The 20,501-nt window shown below is 41.3% G+C and overlaps 1 protein-coding gene across 6 annotated transcripts in view; it reads right to left on the minus strand.

The window, feature by feature from the left end:
* Positions 1-20,501, minus strand: part of LOC132382634 (CTD small phosphatase-like protein 2) — an 83,381-nt gene that overhangs the window by 13,602 nt on the left and 49,278 nt on the right. For all 6 annotated transcript variants that reach the window (XM_059953048.1, XM_059953042.1, XM_059953045.1 and 3 more), the window contains 5 exons: positions 17,297-17,431; positions 13,934-14,152; positions 8,772-8,892; positions 4,515-4,626; positions 3,961-4,047 (listed from right to left, as the gene is read on the minus strand). In XM_059953048.1, the coding sequence (XP_059809031.1) occupies positions 3,961-4,047; positions 4,515-4,626; positions 8,772-8,892; positions 13,934-14,152; positions 17,297-17,431 (674 nt within the window). The remainder of the gene's footprint in view (positions 1-3,960; positions 4,048-4,514; positions 4,627-8,771; positions 8,893-13,933; positions 14,153-17,296; positions 17,432-20,501) is intronic.

Genomic DNA, 20,501 nt, shown 5'->3' on the forward strand with positions numbered 1-20,501 from the left:
GCACTTCACCAGATTGATTGCCAGTCCGTGGTCGCTCAGGCATTGGCAGAGCTGGCGCAAATGTGCCACGTGCTCTTGGTGCGAACTGCTGGCCACCAGGATATCGTCCAAGAAAATGAAAACGCAATCCAGGGTGTGTCCCACCGAGTCCATGAGCCTTTGGAAAGTTTGGGCTGCACTCAGCCCAAAGTTTGGAAAGGCATCCTCAGGAATTCGAAAAAGCGAACGGGTTGATGAGGGCTGTCTTGGGCATGTTGTCGGGGCGCACTGGGATCTGATGGTATCCCCTGACCAGGTCGATTTTCGAGAAGGTAGTCGCTCCATGCAGGTCTGCTGTGAAGTCCTGGATGTGGGGTACCAGGTATCTGTCGGCAGTTGTGGTATCGCTGAGCATTCTGTAGTCTCCGCAGGGCCTCCATCCACCTGCAGACTTGGGCACCATGTACAGTGGGGATGCCCACGGGCTGTCTGAGCAGCGTACAAGTTCCACCTCTTCCATCTTACGGAACTCCTCCTTGGCAAGATGGAGCTTGTCAGGAGGGAGCCTGTGAGCTCAGGCGTGCAGCACTGGTCCTTGCGTGGGGATGTGGTGCTGCACGCCATACTTGGGGTTGGCCATGGAGAACTGCGGGGTGACTATGGAGGGGGATTCCACCAACACCCTGGCTTCTCCGAGCTGGAAAGTCTGGAACATTTCGGTGTGGACCAAATGCCGGCCTTTTAGGTCAACCAGGAGGCAGCTGACTCGTAGGAAATCTGCCCCAGTAGTGGCTGTGACACTGCTGCCAACGTGAAAGTCCAAGTGAAACGGCTGGACCTGAAATGCAGTGAGATAGTTCGCGGGCCATACGTCCGAATACTGGTGCCATTTGCAGTAGTGAGTTTGGGGCCTGGGACCGTGTTATGAGTGTCCATGTTCAGATGGGGGGGGGGGGGGGGGGGGGGGGAGGAGTACGCTGACTTTGGCCCCGGTGTCTACCAGGAAGTGGCCCTTGGAATGTTGGTCCCAGAGGTACAAGAGGCTGTCTCGGTGGCCAGCCGTCGTACCCATTAGCGACGGCTGGCCCTGGCATTTCCCAGAAAAGCACATGGTGGACGGCAGTGGCGCATGCCTGAGCCCCATCTTTGGTGATAGAAACACCATTGTTCCGAACTTTCGTCTTTTCCCCCCGCAAGTCTCGACGGCTTCGGTTGCGGGGCCTGGGCTTTGGGGTCCGCGATCGTGGCTAGGCCAATGGAGGCTGCCCCACGTTGCTTGCTCTGCCAAAGGACGTCTGCTTTAGCCACCACCCTGTGTGGTTCGCTGAAATCCTCCCTCACGAGGAGGCGGCGGCAAATGTCCTCTGGTATTTGCTCGAGGAACAACTGTTCAAATAAAAGGCATGGCTTATGGCCGTCCATGTGTAGAAGCCACGGCAGGTGAGTCGGAAGGTACGGATCAGGAGCGCCTTAGGCTTAGTGTACCTGTCCTCCATTAGTGGCTGGCATAGGAAGTCGATGATCCGGCCTGCCGTCTCCTGGTCGAGTGTGCTGACCACGTAGTAGTACTGTGTGGCGTTGGCTGTAATGTCTCTGATATTGAACTGGGCCTCAGCCTGCTCGAACCAAACGTGGGGCTGAGTGGCCCAGAAAGTCGGGAGCTTTAGAGAGACTGCACTGTGCGAGTTGCTCGAACTCATGGCTGGACACTGAGTCACTGGCTCCAGATGCCATCTGGAACATCGGGGTCACAATGTAGTCACACGCAATGCGCTACTAAAGACACACACGGAGGCAGAAAGAGCTAAACTCTGAATGCCTTTACTGACCCAAAATTGCGCGCTTAAATCTCTTCTCCCATGGGTCCCTGCGACCTGTGGGGTGGACGTGACATCAGACTGTCCCCGGAAGGTCTGCCCCAAGTGGGTAGTTCCAAACGTGCTACTGTGTTTCTGCCCGTGGCTCCCAATGGCGGTTTGAGTCCCGCGTGTGCAGGCCACCACAATCCACACATTAAGTGTTTACTTGGGTGCCCTCTGAGCTAAATCAGGTTGAGCTCCTGCCCAACCCACCCTTAATTAAGAAACAAGAAAAAAAATAGCACTAGAAATTTCCTCAGCTTATTAGTATCAACATCGTTTGGGATTTTAACATACTTACAACTGGTATTACAAGTTTGCTAATTAATGAGAGATGAATCCAATTTGGTAAGCACATTGAAGGATTCAAAATTAAACCTAATCTTGAAAAGATTTCCCCCCTCCCCTGTACCAAAAAAAAAAGCTTTAACACCTCAACGACAGTGACCACAAAGAAAACATATTTCCACGACAAAAGACTAGGATGATCATAATATTTTTTCTGGACATAGCAGGAAACTATCGATTCTGCAACTGCTTGATGAATAGTCCACCAGAGTTCCACATGTGAAAAATGCATTACTGGTCCATGATCATGTTCTGTCTTTTGCTGCCGTGACGATACGCTCGGTTACGTAGGCCATGGATTTCTCTGGGTCCAGAAATTCTTTCTCCGTCCTGTTGTGTAATGTGGAGTCGAGCAGAAATTCGGCTGATATTTGGCTGGTCACACAGCAGTTTCCTGGCGTCCGTGAACCCAGCTCCAGCTTTGGCAACCCTTGTGGCGTAGTTTGGAAAAATAGCGATGGGTTTCCCATTGTAGTTAAGCGGAGTCTGGTTTCAAGCTTGACATAAAACATTGACATAGTCCTGATAATAATGTAGTTTAACTATAATTGCACGCGGTTTACCACTGTTTTTTTTTGGTGTAAGACTCCAATGCGAGCAGTCGATAAGAAAATCTTTGTCCAGTTTAAGCACCTCTGACAGTAATTTAGAAATGGACTCTACGGAACTTGACCTGGGCCCCTCAGCAACCCACAAAATACGGAATTATACCTCCTCATTCTTCCCTCTATGCCTTCACATTTATCACTTAAGTCCTTCAACTCCAACTTCAGGGCGTTTACGATGGTTTGAAGCGATATCATTTCATCTGACCACGATGATATGCCCTCTTCCATGTCTTTAACATTACCATTACTTGGTCAATCTCAACTTGGATACGTGCCGCATTGTTTGTTAACTCGGTTCTTACTATCTGCAACTCATTTTTCAAGTAGTTTAAATTTTCTGCTAGGGCGTTCTTCATCTCGTTTTTCAGGTAGTTGAGATCTTCGGTAAGGGTGTTTTTCATCTCGTTTTTCAATGTAGTTGAAATCTTCAGCGAGGGCATTTTTCAGCTCTGCTCTTATCACCACAGAGATGTCCATTCTTAGCTCTGAGAGGAGCTGAATCTTTCGGTCTTCCGTGTCCATTTTGCCTGAGTTCGTACAGGGCAGGGTAGGCTGATCCTAATTTAACTGTACTTTCTGACATGCTTTGACAAAGGTTCACAAAGGGATAAGTAACACAAAGTGCTGGAGAAACTTAGTAGGTCAAGCAGCATCTACAGAGGGAAATAAACTGGTGACATTTTGGGCCAAGGCACTTCATCACTTCATCGGGGTTGAAAGGAAGGATGTTAAAGCCAGAATAAGAAGGCTGGGGGGGGGGGGGGGGGCAGGAAGGAAGCTAGTAGGTGAGAACAGGTGAGGGGGGAAGGTGGGTGGATGAAAGGGAAAGTGATAGATGGAAGAGGGCTAAAGAAGGAGGAATCTAATAAGAGAGGGCAGTGGGCCAGGGAATAAAGGGAGGGGGGTGGGGAACCAGCGAGAGGTTACGGGCAGGTCTTGCGGGTAGGAGAGGGAAAGCAAAGGGATGAGAAAGCCTCCAGAAATGAGATAAATCAAAATTTGGGTGTGGGATGGGGTGTGAGGAAGGACAGTGGAGCTGTTACCTGAAGTTGATGAAATTAACGTTAATACTACAGAATATGTGTTGCAACTCTAGCCTGTGTTTGGCCTCATTGTGGGTTAAGTATGGTGCAGTATTCCCAAACTGCGAGAATAGGTCATCTTACCTGGTAAATCACGTCCTGAAAAAGGACAGGAAAGGTAAGTGCCGCATCATCCAGTTCATTGAGACTGCAGTGCACCAGGGTCTCATCCTGCCGAGAGAAAGCATTTTCAAGTATCACAAAACAACATTAAAGTGCCATTTTAACAAAGAGTATATTGAGGTATAATCTTATGCAAGGTAAAGTGGAAAAAAAAGTGAAAAGAAATCACATAATTAGACTTTACATAACCAACTTCTGATACATAAGGTAAAAAGTAAAGTCAAAAAATTAAGATCACATGTTACTTGAAGACAAATGCCTATTTGCATGAACTAACCATTCCCTCCCTATTTTTGTTCTTTCCGGTTCATAAACTGATCAATCTCAAGTATAAGAAAAATACAAGCTAATTTGAAAATCAAAATAATATTTTATCTCCTGCACACTGAACAACATCATCTTATTTCAGATACTTTTACTGTATAAATGGAAATTCCATGTAACATACATGTAATGTGTGAATATTTCAAAGCACATTATTTTATACATACACTTTAAAGCATAATTTCGCTCACCAAATCTAGGACCAAAGAGAATTCAGGTGTACTTCTGGTTTTAAGTGGCAGGGCGGGTTTCCGACTGAGCTGTTCTTCTGTTAGTGGTGGCACGTGCTTGATGAAGTAATAACTATCAAACAAGCGGAAGTGAATGGTTAAAAAGTTGGGTGAATGCATTCACTTTAGAGCAATTGGATTCGCTACATGACACAGCATTCAATTTCTTAATGGTGTCTTCAATAACACCAGGATACCTTTATATTGCAAACAATCAACAGTGAATAAACAACAAGTTTGGTCATCATATTCTTACCAGTCCATGGGTGTTCATTTAAAAATTTCTCAAGAAACTGGTGATACTTCTGTCTTCACATGAACCCGCGTATCACATCATTCCCAAAGCAGAATGTGATACGACAGTTGTAAAATATGTGATATGGTATAGGAGGAAGCCACTTAGCCCACTGAGATTCTCAGGACAATCTCATCAGGACTATTCTCCCACTCATTTCCTTGTAACCTATTTTGTCTATGATAAATTTACATTTGGAAATTCTTCTAATTTCCACCAGCCAATAGTGGCTCTCATGGCTAAAAAATGTTGAGGAAAATAAACAACATTTTTTTTTATCTATGTCAGTGTCTTTTGGTAAATTAATATACTGTATTGAGGTAGAACAAGGTAAAACAATAACAATTCAGAATAAAGGGTGAACAGCTAAACTCAGGCAGACAATAACACACAAGGTCATAATGAGGTATATTATGAGGTACAAGTCCGTCTTATCATTCTAAGGGACTATCTGAAAACAGTGGGATGGAAGCTGTCCCTCAGCCTGGTGGTATGCACTTTCAAGCTTTTGTGGGAGAAGGTACAATCAAGTAAGCAATGCTTACCAATTTTGATGACTTCTAAGAGTAGGTGTGACTGCAATGTGTACCAATGTTAGTGCAGCAGCCGTGCAGGAAGGTACACTGCTTCCAAGCATAGCCACCATGCACCATGTGCAATGGAACATGTACACAACCACATACCACAGAAATTTCTGCAAGCGGTAAATACTTCAAGCAGATAAAAGAATCACTTCTCTTCTTTTCATCCTATTTGGATTACCCTCTCATCCCTTTCTCTTCTCTCACCTGCCCATCACCTCCTTCTGATGCCCCACCTCTATCAAGTTACTTCCTCTTCCACCTTTCACATCCCAGCTTCTTACTTCATCCCCCCATCCTCCCTCAACCCCCAAGCTGGTTTCACCAATCACCTGCTAACTTGTATTCCTCCCCTCTCCCCACTTTCCTATTCCTGCTTCTTGCCCCTTACTTTTCATTTCTGATGAGGGTCTCAAGCTGAAACATCAACTGTTTATTCGCCTCCATAGATGTTGCCTGATCTGCTGAATTCCTCCAGCATTTTGTACATGGTGCACAAGAAATCAACTGCACTTAAGTTCTTCTAAGCTCCTACAATTTAAGTATCCTAATCATTTTCTGTTCTTGTTTTGACTTCAAAATTCCTCATCTTAAAAAAATTTACTTCTTCAGAATTAGAAAAACCATGTGCTTCAACAGAACTCCACCTTACTGGAGATACCTGCTGCCCTCAAGTACAAACCAATGCCACCAGAAGTAATTAATATTTGATCTAAAACAAATACATACACTGACCACTAGATAGCAGCACTTAATCTCTAATTCTTATCTGAATGTAGAAGGGGCAGGTATGCAGATTTACAGTTTATATTAAAACCTATGGTAAAAGATCTGAGCAATATTACAAATAATAGGTGGTATTGGCTCTGCCATTCAAATGGTCACAATATATCTAGTCTTTACCCTCAACCACATTGAATCTCCATGCTAATAATTCCAAAAAAAAAATCCCTCCTCTGAATATCACATGCAGCACATTGGGTAGAGAACTCTAACAATCCACAGCCCACTGAGTAACAGCATTTTGCATCTAACACCAGGCCCTCAATCGATGCCATCACTAGGTATTGCACTGTATTGCTACAAAATAACATATTTCATGACATAAACACGAGATTCTGCAGACACTGGAAATCCAGAACAACACACAAATGTTAGAGCAGGGATTCCCAACTTGGGGTCCACAGATCACTTGGTTAACAGAAAGGCTCCATGGCACAAAAAAGGTTGGGAAATCCTATGCTAGAGGAACTTGTCAAGTCAGGCAGCATCTATGGAAATGAATAAACAGCTGACATTTTGGGCTGAGACCCTTCTTCAGGATTGGAAAGGAAGGTGGAAATAAGTCAGAATAAAAAGTGGGGTGGGGGGGGGGGGGAGAGAATGAGGACAAGATGGCAGGTGAATAGGTGAAGCCAGGTGGGTGGGAAAGGTAAAGGGCTGGAGCAGGAGAACCTGATAGGAAAGGATGGTGGGCCATGGGAGAAGGGGAAAGAGGAGAGGCACAATAACCTTTAATGTTAAAAATTTGTCATGGCAATGTGGATAGTGAGGAAGGTTGCCTGAGGATATCAGAGTCAAAGACAAAATCAAATTAAAAGTTATAACATCCCAAGGTGCATACATGTCACTATTTTACACAAACAAAAAGCTGGAGGAACTCAGCAGATCAAGCTGCATTAATGGAGAGGAGTGACGAGTTGACATTTCAAGCTGAGAACTTCCATCAGGACCATATACTACCTTGAGATTCATTTCCTTGTGGGTATTTACAGGAAGATAAAGAAATACAACAAAGCTTATGAAAAATACATAAACAGAGACTGACAACAACCGAAGTCCAAAAGAAGAAAGATAAACAAAATAATTCTGAGAACATGATTTGTAAAGTCTTTGAGAGTGAGCCCTTCAGTTGAGTTGTGTTGTGGCAATAGAAGTGGTGAGTGAAATCGAGGATGCAGCATACAGGGAGGTATTGAGGCCCAGGTCTTGCAGCTTAATGATGGGTTTCAAGAAGAAGAAGATAGTGTTGAATGCTGAGTAATAGTCAGCGGAGATGTATGCATCTTCATTGTGAATGTATAACTGAGCTGAGTGAAGTGCCAACGAAATTGCACCTGCTCTTGAACCAGATATAGACATAGATCGACATTCCTCGAGACCACGATGTACCCACGCAACATACGCAGCACATAAACTAAAATATTATACTATAGGTAAGCTAAAATATAATTCAGAATGCATGTAGTAAGCTTTCATAGTTCTCTGAAAGTGGCAGCACAGGAGATAGGGCGACAGAGAAGGTGTACAACATTCATAGTTCAAAACATAAAATCTAAAAGTTGGGATGTTATATTGCAACTTCACAAAGCATTTGTGAGATTGCACTTGATTATTATGTGCATTACTAGTCACCACACTATGAGGAAATGACTGTGCTGAAGAGAGTGCAGAGAAATTCACAAGGATGTTGCTGGATTAGAGAATTCATGGAGAAAATTGGACAGGCTGGGCTGTCTTTTTTTCCCAGAGCAAAGGAAGCTGAAGGGTGAGCTGATGGAGATATGTAAAATTATAAAAGGTTAAGGTAGTCAGAATTTATTCCTTATCTCAGGTGTACAAAAGACAAACAGGTGAGAAGAGGGGAATCTTAGGGAAGATTTGAGGGTAAAGTACACCTACCTTTTGATCAGGCAAGGTATAGAAAGATGGAGACCTAAAGCATGCAAAAGGGATCAGTATCAATGGGCAAAAAGGCTGGGTAATGGATTTGTATACAAATCCATGTGAATAAATCTAAAAATGGTACACTGTACAAGTGACTAACTCTTCAACAAAACTGGCAAGAGTTGTGTCTGATGGACTAAACTGCCTCTCTTCATTGTAATAGAAACAGAATTAAAATAGATTTTGTGGCAGTTTTCAAGTATTAAGGATCAACTTTATCATGCATTAGGAATTTGCTGTGCTGTGTTAGCAAATCATGCAATCAAATTGCATAATTATATAAATATCAGCATGTATTTACAATGAAAGCAACATTATAAAAAGTGGTTTAAAGTGTTTAATTTTATGCTTCAGACTTCCTTCTTAAAGTGGAGGTTGATAGGCTCTTGATTAGTCAGGGTTTCAAAGGTTATGGAGAAAAGGAAGGAGAATGGAGTTGAGAGGGATAATAAATCAGCCATGATGGAATGGCCAAATAGGCTGATTCTGCTCTTATGTCTTATGGTCAAAATATTCATAACAAAAGCACCAAAGCTGACCTTTGAAGTTCATGACAAAGTTGTAACATTTGTACTTTCTGCAATGCAATTTTTAATAAATAGTCGGCAAACTTACGGATCAAAAACCTCCCAGTCCTCTTCATAGCTTGCTTCCGGATGAGCAGGTGGCTCTGGGTAAGTGTCAGGAGAAGATATTGTCTTGCAGAGTTCTGCATTTGTCACATTCAATTCTGGTGCTAAAAAAATAAAAATAAACAATTTGAAATTATCCAAAGGTGCATAATCATTTTAAAAAGATACTACACCCCCTATAATTAGTGTGAGGAAACGCAGAACAATGACACCTTATTCAGACACCTGCTTTACCTCAAAAGCTGCATTTACCCTCCACTACTGGTCCCCCACCCCCCAACTCCCATCCCTCAAATTTTTCAGACCAGACCTCTCCATGAATAAAAAGAACAAATAGAAAAGGACAGAGGGTGGGAGGGGTTGTAAAAAAAATAATTATTAAAAAAAAAAGGACATGACTGACACAAAACATCATCGTCCATTTCCTTCCTGGATCAGAAAACTCTGGTTAGACAACATTCGGAGTATTGTGTTCAGTTCTGTTCATCTTTTTATAGGAAAGATACAGAAACTTTAGAGCGTGCAGAGCAGATTTACCAGGATACTGGCTAAACTGGACAGCATGTCTTGTGAGGAAAAGTTGAGCAAGTTATAGCTTTTCTGTTTTGAGCAAGGGAGGATGAGAAGTGATTTGATAGAGACAGACAACATGATAAGAGGCATAGATACTGTGAACAGATATGGGGCCCAAAACTCCTCACAATTCTCCAAATGTGGTCAGATGCCTTATAGAGCCTCCGTATTGCAACCTTGCTTTTACATTCTAGTTCATTTGAAATGAATGCTTACATTGCTTACTACCAACTCAACTGGTTAGGTTGATGCTTACTCAGAATAATGCTCTCCTGCCATAATTCACTCTTGCTTCCCTAGCCTCAAGTTCCAAGTACTTCTTAAAACTTCTTCCAAGTACTTTATACTGTTATGCATGTACCACAGCTCTGAGGGGGCCGAAGGGTGCAGGGTAGCCCCCTCCTTTGTGAGAATCGCAAGATCACTATTGATTTGGGTCAGAAGACCCAGGAAATGAGAGAGAGATGTGCGGAATGTCTCGTTCCCCCGGCAATATAAAGCTACGGGACACGGCCGTTGTCTCTTGAAGACGAACTTGTGTATTGCAATACTGTGCTACGTGGAAGCCCTCAGGCAAAGTGGGCTGGTTGAGGGAGGGATTGCATAACCCCCAACCTGATTGACATCTGAGACCCTGTGAGTCAGGATAAAAGAGGGTCTGTGGGAACAGCCCCTCAGACGCACCAGAAGAAACGCTAGAGATCCCGTAATAGCGGAAGCCAGTGGGAGGCCACGTGCGTTCGGTTCCATTTTGCCCCGGAAACTGGTGCCCTTACCATGGAAAAACGGCTTTTAGCTAACAACGGGGAAACCAACTCCCAAAAGACTCAAAGGATTGGCACCATCAAAGAACTGGGCAAGTTTAACCCGTCTCTCTCTCAACCCCAAAACGCTGCAGCTTGAACGAACTAACAGTGACTTTTATATTTCCATCGGACAATACATTATCCCCTAGGCAACGATAGAGCTATTTCTTATTGATTATTATTATTATACCCACGCTTTTAGATTTAGTATTGACGATGTATATTATCTGTATGTTGGCATAGATCTTATTTTTGTGCCCCTTTATCAATAAATACTGTTAAAAATAGTACCATCAGACTTCAATGGACCTCTCTATCTTTGCTGGTAAGTGACCCAGTTACAGGGTTCGTAACAATACATACGAAGATACATTCTACATCATCTGTCCTTTTAGGCAACAGATTCCACAGTCCCACTTCTTTGGGCGAGAACCTTTTTCTCCTACTAACTGCCAACATCTATGGCTGTTGCTGTAGGGAAATTAGTCCTTCCTGTCTACTTTGCCTAGGTTCTTCATCCAATTAGATCTTCCCTAAGCCAACCCTGTTCCAAAGGAAACAATCACAATCTACCCAATCTTTCCTCACAATTAGTTTTATTCAGCCCTAGCTTTCCTCTTTACTCTCTCTAGTATTCTCATGTCCTTCCTGCAAATGAGTAAGCAGAGGAAATGGATTTAAGCTAATTAATATAAGAGATGTGGAGGATATAATTTCAAACAGCCACTTGCTATGATGGGACTGCTTTGCTGGAGGACGATAGAAACTTGGTAATAACCACCAATAGGAAAATGGAGACAGTTAAAAAAAAAAGAAACGGGGATATAGGGAAAGTGGATCAGAATGGGAAAAAACAAACAGCAAAGGGCCATGCTCTTCTGGCTATAAGCTTCTATTTATTTTCTTCTGTGGCCATAGTACTAGGTAACTAATACTTCAATGATTGAGCACAATAACATGACTCAGGAATTAGAGGAAGTTTGATTTCGTATGGCAGATTTGTCAAAATAACAACACAATATCAAAGGGTTTACAGCACTCTCCACAAAAAAAAACCCTGATGTTGGGTGTAATATACAAGTGTGGTTAAGGGATTAGCATTAGCTACCTAACAAAAAGCAAGAGTAGTGACTGTGAAATTTTAGGGGGCTGGTGTACCTCGGTAGCATAGTGGTTAACACTACACTATTACAGCTCAAGGCGAAAGAGTTCAGAGTTCAATTCTGATGTCCTCTGTATAGAGTTTGTACTTGAGACTGCATCCTTATCTTCCAGATACTCCAGTTCCCTCCGATGTCCAAAAACATACTTGTTGATAGATTAAATAGACATTGTAAGTTGCCCTGTAACAAGGCTATGGTTAAATATGGGTGGGTTGCCAGGAGGCATGACTCGCTTTGCTGGAAGAGCCTGTTCTGCACTGTATCTTTAAATAAATAAATATAGATGGACAAATGAATGAATAAATAAGCAGCTCGCTTGGGGTTAGTAAGTGATCTTGTGGGGTGTCACAGGGATCAGGGTTGAAGCTAGTTTCCAACTCATAACTGTTGACAATCTATCTGAGTGACACTTATGAGTGTTCCAGTTTGCTTCTTTCAGGTAGAAAGGAAGTTGTGAGGGATGGAGGGAATATGCAATAGAATATAGACTGTACAAGTGGGTAGAGGTTTATTGGAAAGAATGATGAGGTTATTCACATTAGTAGAAAAAACAGAAAAGGGTAGTGTTTAAATGGAGAGAAACTGGAGTGAAATGTTTACAGATGGATCTGGATGGGCATACACAAATAACAAAAAGCTCCCATCAGTTACTGCAAGTAATCAGAAAGTCAAATGGAATATAAGTCTTCATTATAAAGAAGAAAGAGCACAAAAAACGAGAAGACCTGCTCTAAAAGTACATGGAATATGAGGGACTCGAGAAAGCTGTAAAGTAGGTAGTTCAGAGAAGATTGTGTTCACTCTATTTCTCTTTCCACAGATTTTCTATTTTTAATTCCAATCTCCAGTAATCTTTGCAGACCACTGGCTAACTGGGAAGCATGGTACTAATTCTAAAGCACATGTATGGCATTTTGTAACTTCACAGCTTTGAACTCTATTGGTACTTTGCTCAGTACATGAAGAGTACTTAGGCTTGCTGAGGGATATTGGTTTAGTGAACAAGATTCTACATATATGGGGAGGGAAGCTTAGGACATGAAAGCACAATGGTGAGTCACATGACTCAGCTGCCTGGCACATAAAGTAAAATCAAGAGACACTGGGAAATCTGCCAAATATGAAGGAAGTTTATTATTAACACTGTGCCGGAAAGTCTTTAACGACTAATAAACACAGCACAGAAATAAGTATCAGGGCTACAATATCATTTCTTGAGTGTCATATTTTATACAAAACATAACAAAGATAGGCAGAAGGGGGCCTTATTAGTATGCTTATATGTATATTCTGATCCGTGACCTGAATGGCTAACCCTTGAAGTCCAGACTGTGACCTTCAGTTCCACACAGCACAGAAATAGGCCCTTCAGCCCAGCTCATCCTTATTTGACCAAGTTACCTACTTGAGCAACTTTGTCACATCCTTCAAAAGACTAGCGTGCTGGTCAGTGATTTATTGTCTTTCAGTCCCATTAATTCGAATTACTCCACTAATTATTTTTACAAATTTTAACTTCTCTGAACACCTCATTCACACTAGAAACTTAGTAAACCACTATTTCCACTTGTCTGTTCCTTCCTTCCGGTTTTGTTTAGTGTCTGCCATTTTCTTATTTCCTAATGTATTTCCCCCCCACTCTATTTGTAAAGGATGCACATTACTTTTACCTAATCTTTTCCTATTTGCATATCTATAGAAACCATTACTTTCAGATTTTACATTTTTCCCGATGACACTTATATTTTGCTTTTCCTTCCTTTAACTTCAAACTTTAAATATTACATGTTATTAACTGTGGTTCACTTGTTTAACTTCTAGTACTAAAAACACTAACAGCATATGACCATAAGACACAAGCAGAATTAGGACATTTGACCCACCGAGTCTGCTCCACTATTTCATCATAGCTGATTTATCATTCCTCTCAGCCTCCTGCCTTCTCCCCATAAGCTTTGACCTCCTTAATAATCAAGAAACTATCAACCTCCACTTTAAATATACTCAATGACTTAACCTCTATAGCTTCTTGCGGCAATGAATTCCATAGATTCACCACCCTCTGGCTGAAGAAATTCCTCATCTCTATTATAAATGGACATCTCTCTATTCGTAGGCCATGTTTTCTGGTCCTGGACTCCCCCACCACAAGAAACGTTCTCTCCACATCCACTCTATCTAGTCCTTTCAATACTCGATAGGTTTCAATGCAATCCCTCCCATTCTTCTAAACTCCAGCGAGTACAAGCCAACAGCCAACAAATGCTACTCATACATTAACCCTTTTATTCCCGTGAACCTCTTCAATACTATCATGTCCATGTTTTATAGCATTGCAGAGAAAACACTCAAGATGCTAACAAGCTCATTGAAGTCAGCATAATAGCAAAGACGCTTGAAATCAAACCCACTGTCCATTCTTGTGCCACTTTGGTTTCTGAGATGAGTAACTGTAATATGAGCCCTTCAAACCAATCTAGTCCTTCCTCAATTTCAAGGGCCCTCAATATACCACTCTGCCCACAACCACCAAAACCATCAAGGGTACAGTAATTTACCAGAATTTGCTACACATCCGCTTGTCTGAAAAAAATCTGTGATACCTGGCATTGAGTGAATGTTACTGGCGACCTTATCTTCTGTATTATCCGAACTGCTGTCAGGGGACGGTGATTGTGCTGTCACTGCCTGACCAGAGTACAGTCCTCCTGTAGCTGACGTTGCAGTGCTGGTGGTTATCTCGTCTACCTGCTCCAATTCCAGCTGTTTGACTATTTCTTCGGCCTCCACAGCTTGACCTGGGGAGTCAGAACCTGATGTTCCTACAAAGATGATGGTAAACATTAAATTACATTATATTAAGAAATAACAGATTCGTCACAAGTATCTAAATATGTGTAAGATAACAAAACAACATATGTACATGTGTGTATGGAAAGAATAAATATTTTTCATTTGCCATGACACATTTTTTAAGTGGCTGTTTGTTAAAAGTGCCAAAAATGCCAGTAACCCTAAGTATAAAATGAGCTCTCTCATGGTTAAGGATTTATTTATTTTTGCTTTTGTAATGCTATTACCCTCCTTACACAATGACTGCTGAAGTGCAATTGCACTCACAGAATCCAGATTGTGTGAATTCCACAAGAATTCACGAGAGAAGAATAGCTTTCTACTTGTAAACAAGAATAGAAGAACCAAGAAAATACCAGGAATGGACCACTCGGCCCCTCAAGTCTGCTGTGCCATTCAATATGTTCTTGGACCTCAACTTGGGATATCATGTTACAAGATGTTGATGAGACCATACCTGTGTGCAGTTCTGGTCATCGTACCTCAGGAATTAAGTTAGGGAGGGTGCAGAAAATATCCACAAGGATGTTGCCAGGATGGGAGGGCTTGAGTTACAAGCAGAGATTGAGGAGGTTGGGACTGTTTTCCCTGGAGCAAGGGGAGCAGACAAGGGACCCTATATAGATTTTATAAAATCATGAGGAGTATCGATTAGATGGATTATCACAATCTTTTCTCAGGTTCAGAGAATCTAAAACTAGAAGACATAGGCCTAAGCAGAGAGGGGAAAGATAGAAATGGGACAGAAGAGGCATGTTTTTCCACACAGAGGGTGGTGGGTAAATGGGACAAGCTGCCAAAATAAGTGGTAGTGGTGGGAAAATTACTAAAAAAAAAATTTTGGACATCTGCGGATATGAAAGATTTGGATAGATATTGGCCAAATGGAGGCAAATAGATCTAGCTCAGGAAGACAGCTTTGGACAAGTTAGGTTGAAGCGACTGCTTCCATGTTATCTAACTCTAAAACAGCTTCTGTCAAGTTCCATAAAAACTTTGCATTTTTCTTTACATTTCGTTTTCCAGTAGTGCACTACACAAAGGAACTTTTCTTTATTTTGACAAATATTTTCAATCTACCACTTTAACCCTGTCACCTTGTGTTAGCAAAACGCTTGCTTCCAACTTGCTTTATCAGCATCCTTCATGAGTATGAATACCAAATAATATGATGAACTGGTAGGTTACATGTGGGAAGCTCCAGTTCCAGACTCTATACACATAATATTTATTCAGAGTTACAGCATGGCATCTTCTTGCCCAAGCAGCCTGTGCCACCCAGTTATACCCATAAGACCAATTAACCTACTAACCTGTACATCTTTGGAATGTGGGAGGAAAGTCAGGTAGCCAGAGGAACCACACAAAGGAATAGGGAAACTCCTGGCAGGCAGCAGTGGGAATTGACCCCAGATCGCAGGCGTTGTAATATTTATTTATTTATTGAGATACTGTTTAGAGTAGGCCCTTCCAGCCCTTTGAGCCATGCTGCCCAGCAACACCCGTTTTAACCCTGATCACGGTATGATTTACAATGACCTACCTACTAACTGGTACATCTTTGGAATGTGGGAGGAAACTGGAGCACTTGGAGGAAACCCTCTCGCTCACAGGGAGAGTTTACAAGCTCCTTACAGACAGTAGTGGGAATTGAACCCAGGTCACTGGTACTGGCAAGTGTTATACTAACCAAGATGTTACTGTCCCGTGTGTTTCCCAGAAAAAGGAAAAGGAGGAGGATTTGGAGAGCCTAGGCTATGGTAACACAGCTGCTTGTGATTAATTATATTGCAGCAATGACAGAGAACGCAAAACATGTCAGCTGCCAGCTAATTATACCAGGGGTAAGAGGGGGGAAGATATCTTTCTGAATCAAAACTGTTTGTGAGACAATGAATAGTTTTAAGCTCTTGTAAATGACTGTATAATTATCTAAAGAGAATGCAAATGAGTTAAATTCAGGAGCAGTGGGGGGGGGGGGGGGGTGGTCTAGGTATTGTAGTGCATGAAATCACAAAAAGTCAGCAAGCTATCCCAACAAGTGGTTAAGGAAGCAAACGACAAGTTTGTTTTCAGTGCAAAGGGATGGAGTTTTGAAGTTTTGTTACAGTTGTACTGGGTGTTGGTGAAGCTAAGCTCAGTATGTTGTGCTTAGCTTTGGTTCTGTTATCTACATAAAGGGATTCACCAGTTTAATTCCTGTGAACTCTAAGGTCTGTTCTAATAAGTGAGGTTAGACAATTTCGATCTGTATTCCTAAGCATTTAGAAAAATGAGGGGGAAACTTATTCAACCATACAAGATCCTAAAGGAGGTGAGGAGTGTTGGAAGCCATATCACTAGATATATTTAAGGAAATCAATACTTAATTGAAAGATCAAAGATTTGAGGACAATGGGGAATTGGCAGAGTGGGGAGAGTGTGTAAAACTATAGATTCCAGTCTGGAAAAGGAGAGATCAGTCATTTAGTCATGTGAAAATTTCTTCACCTAGAGAAGTTCCCACCCTTTTTTATGCCATAGACCCCTACCATTAACCAAGGAGGTCCATGGACTCCAGGATGGGAACCCCTGTTCTAGATGACAGTGAATTTTTTTTTAAAAATCTATCTTTAAAGGCTGCGGAGACAGAATCTCCAAATGTAAAACAAGAAAGATACGTTTTAATATTAAGGGAATCAAAGGACATGAATGAGTATAGGAAGATGGCACTGAGGAAAAGATGAACCACAATTTTACTGAACGACAGACCATACACAAAGGGCTGAATGGTTTATTCACACTCTCGCTTCTTCTGTGAAAGTTCAGAGGAACCAGGTTCCAGTTTAAAAGTCAAATGGATATGTACTTGAAGAGGAAAAGTAAACCTTGAGGGGCAAGATAGAAAATGGGACTACTTGGATAGATTTTTGCAGGGCAGACCTGAATCTAAGTAACCATTGACTGTGATGTAATACACTTAAAACCCTTGTACCAATCTTACTTAAAATTGATCTGCTTCCTGACACTGTAAAGGTATCTTAAGGATTACTCTTAACACTGCATTTGAATTAACACAGTTCTACACTGGCAAATGTTTAAGAAGCATATCACCCAGGTAATTAATACATTACCATTTTTGTTTGCTGGTGAGAAGAAACTGAAAACAGGAGAAAAGATGGTTCCCAGTAAGGCAGTTCGCGGAGGGCTAACAACATCATTAACAATCGTTAGTTTTCCATTCTGTTTACTTCTGTAGCCTCCAGTCTCTTAAAAAAATAAATAGCAAATGTAAGCTGCACTGTAATTATATATAGTGCAAATGATCATGTATGTTAAATGCTATTCAACTCTTCCAAGAAATAAAGACAACTATAATTCTTAGTGATACAGCACAATCGTGAGTCTCTTTTACATGTGGCTTTATATACATCCATGTTCAAACACATGTTTGTATAAATATAATTAAATAAAACTAAAAATGTTCCTTATTGGTTCACAAGTATCTTAACACAGTAAAGTATTTCATACCTGTTGCATTGGCCTTGTATATCAATTACAATGCATCTTTTTGTACTGTGAAAATAACCAGGAATAATCTAAACAGCAATATTGAAATACATCTGTACACAATATTTGCAGACTTGCACAGAACATACACTCAGTGGCCACTTTATTAGGTATACCTGTACATATGCTCATTAATGCAAATATCTAATCAGCCAATCATGTGGCAACAACTCAATGCATAAAAGCATGGTCAAGTGATTCAGTTGTTGCTCAGACCAAACATCAGAATGGGGAAGAAATGTGATCAAAGTGACTTTGACCATGTAACGATTGGTGGTGACGCCAGGTGGGATGGTTTGAGTATCTCAGAAACTACTGATCTCCCGGGATTTTCGTGCACAATAGCAAGGGTTCTCAACCTGGGGTTCCACAGACTCCTTGCTTAATGGTATTTGTCTATGGCATTAAAAAAAAGGTTGGAAACTCTTGCTCCAGAGTCTACAGGCAATGGTGCAAAAAACAAAAACATTTAGTGAGCGGCAGTTCTGTGGGCAAAAAAACCTCACTAATTAAAGAGGTCAGAGGAGAATGGCCAAACTGGTTCAAGTTGACAGGAAGGTGGCAATAACTCAAATAACAACATGTTTCAACAGTGGTGTGCAGAGGAACATCACTGAATTCACAATATGTCAAACCATGAAGTGGATGGGTTTTTGCACCAGAAGGGCACATCAGGTTCCATTCCTGTACCTAAGAAAGTAGCCACTGAGTGCACATACTCAGAACCTTAATAAAAGCCCAGTAACAGGATTCAGTTTCTATGTACTAATGAACACTGGGACTGAAGAAGAAATCAAATAGAACCAAGAATTAATTCCTCATCACATATTACCACTTTTGAAGAGTCACAATGCCTAATACATTTATAAATTAATTAAATGCATAACATTCATTAATAAATTTTAATCCAAATTGGTTACCAGGCCATTCTACTTAGAAGCTCAAATGTCCAGTGCAACACTCTTGTGGGTCAACTGCCCTCAATAGCCCTCAACTTTCTCCAGCCAATCTTCTCATCTCAAAATAGGCTACTTCAATTAAGGCCAACCAATGCCCAGCCACCTAGCAAACCGAGCTTCTCCTCTTAGTCTAGTATGAACGATAGAGCCATCCAGGTGGCCCATCACTACCCCTAGTTGAAGGATCCATTACCTGTAAACCTGGAATTACCACAGGTGCTAACTCAAAGTGTGAAATCACTCACTGATACACCATTTATGCAAAGCATAGAGTGAAATACATGCAGCAAAGGATATAAAAAGTTAAACAAGAGAGAGAGGCAAAAAGGACAATAGAAAAGAAGTGGAGAGGAAGAGAAAATGTGGAAACAGAAGTATGGAAATCGTGTTACTCTTGTTTGTGAGCCAAACTACTAAAGGTCAATCAATTTCAAATCAATGATTCCATTTTATTTTTCCAATCCAGAGGATACAAGCTTTCTTTCTTGTTTACCAATGGTCTATAACTGATCCACTCAAAATCTCAAACTGAAGTTCCAGGTTAACCTCAAAACACTTCCAGTCCTAGTTAGTGACTACGATTTCCTCTATTACCAATTCTTAAATTTTATTAAAAAGACAATTTTTTAAGTATGCCGCAGTTACAGAGATACTACACTTCTGGGCATGTTACCAGACCATGCTTTAAAACTGGCTGTGAAACTGCTCAGAACAAATACAACTCACTTTAACTTCAAACAACACTAACAACTCATTTTACTTTCACTTTAACAACAGAACTTTAACTATCACTGAAATATATTAGCAAAAACTTACATTTAGAACTTTATGTGAGCAAGTCCAGGAAATTAACTTCCAAGGCTGGAAGCTTTATTAACAACTATCAAAGAAAAATAGTTGAGGGAACTTTTTATAACAGTTCAAATAATGTTCAGTGTTCAGAGGTATCAGTTACAGTGCTGACTGTTCGTATGCTTAGTGATTCTATTCTCAGGTGTTAAATATTCTTTTCAGATTGTGCAAAGCAAAAATGCAGGTGAAAATTGACTTACTAAAAAATCTTCAGCAACTGCAGAAGAAAATTAAGCAATTTCAAAAAAAAAAGAAGGGTGATCTCATTGAAACCTATCAAATATTGAAATGTTAAAGTGGATTAGCCTGACATCAGTGGTGGGAAAGATGCTGTAGTCAATTATAAAAGAGGAAATTACGACACATTTGGATAGCAGTGGAAGGATCAGTCCGAGTCAGCATGGATTTATGAAGGGAAAATCATGCTTGACTAATCTTCTGGAGTTTCTTGAGGATGTAACTACAAAAATGGACAAGGGAGAGCCAGTGGATGTAGTGTACCCGGACTTCCAGAAAGCTTTTGATAAAGTCCCACATTGGAGATTAGTGGGCAAAATTAGGGCACATGGTATTGGGGACAGAGTACTGACATGGATTGAAAATTGGCTGGCTGTGACCAGTGGGGTACTGCAAGGTTCGGTGCTGGAACCGCAGCTGTTTACAATATACATTAATGATTTAGATGAAGGGATTAAAAGTAACATTAGCAAATTTGCCTATGACACAAAGCTGGGTGGCAGTGTGAAATGTCAGGAGGATGTTATGAGAATGCAGGGTGACTTGGACAGGTTGGGTGAGTGGGCAAATGTATGGCAGATGCAGTTTAAAGTGGATAAATGTGAGGTTATCCACTTTGGTGGCAAGAACAGGAAGGCAGATTACTACCTAAATGGAGTCAAGTTGGGAAAAGGGGAAGTACAATGAGATCTAGGTGTTCTTGTACATCAGTCAATGAAAG

This window comes from Hypanus sabinus, chromosome 28, assembly GCF_030144855.1.
Source record: "Hypanus sabinus isolate sHypSab1 chromosome 28, sHypSab1.hap1, whole genome shotgun sequence".
NCBI classification, from domain to species: Eukaryota; Metazoa; Chordata; class Chondrichthyes; order Myliobatiformes; family Dasyatidae; genus Hypanus; species Hypanus sabinus.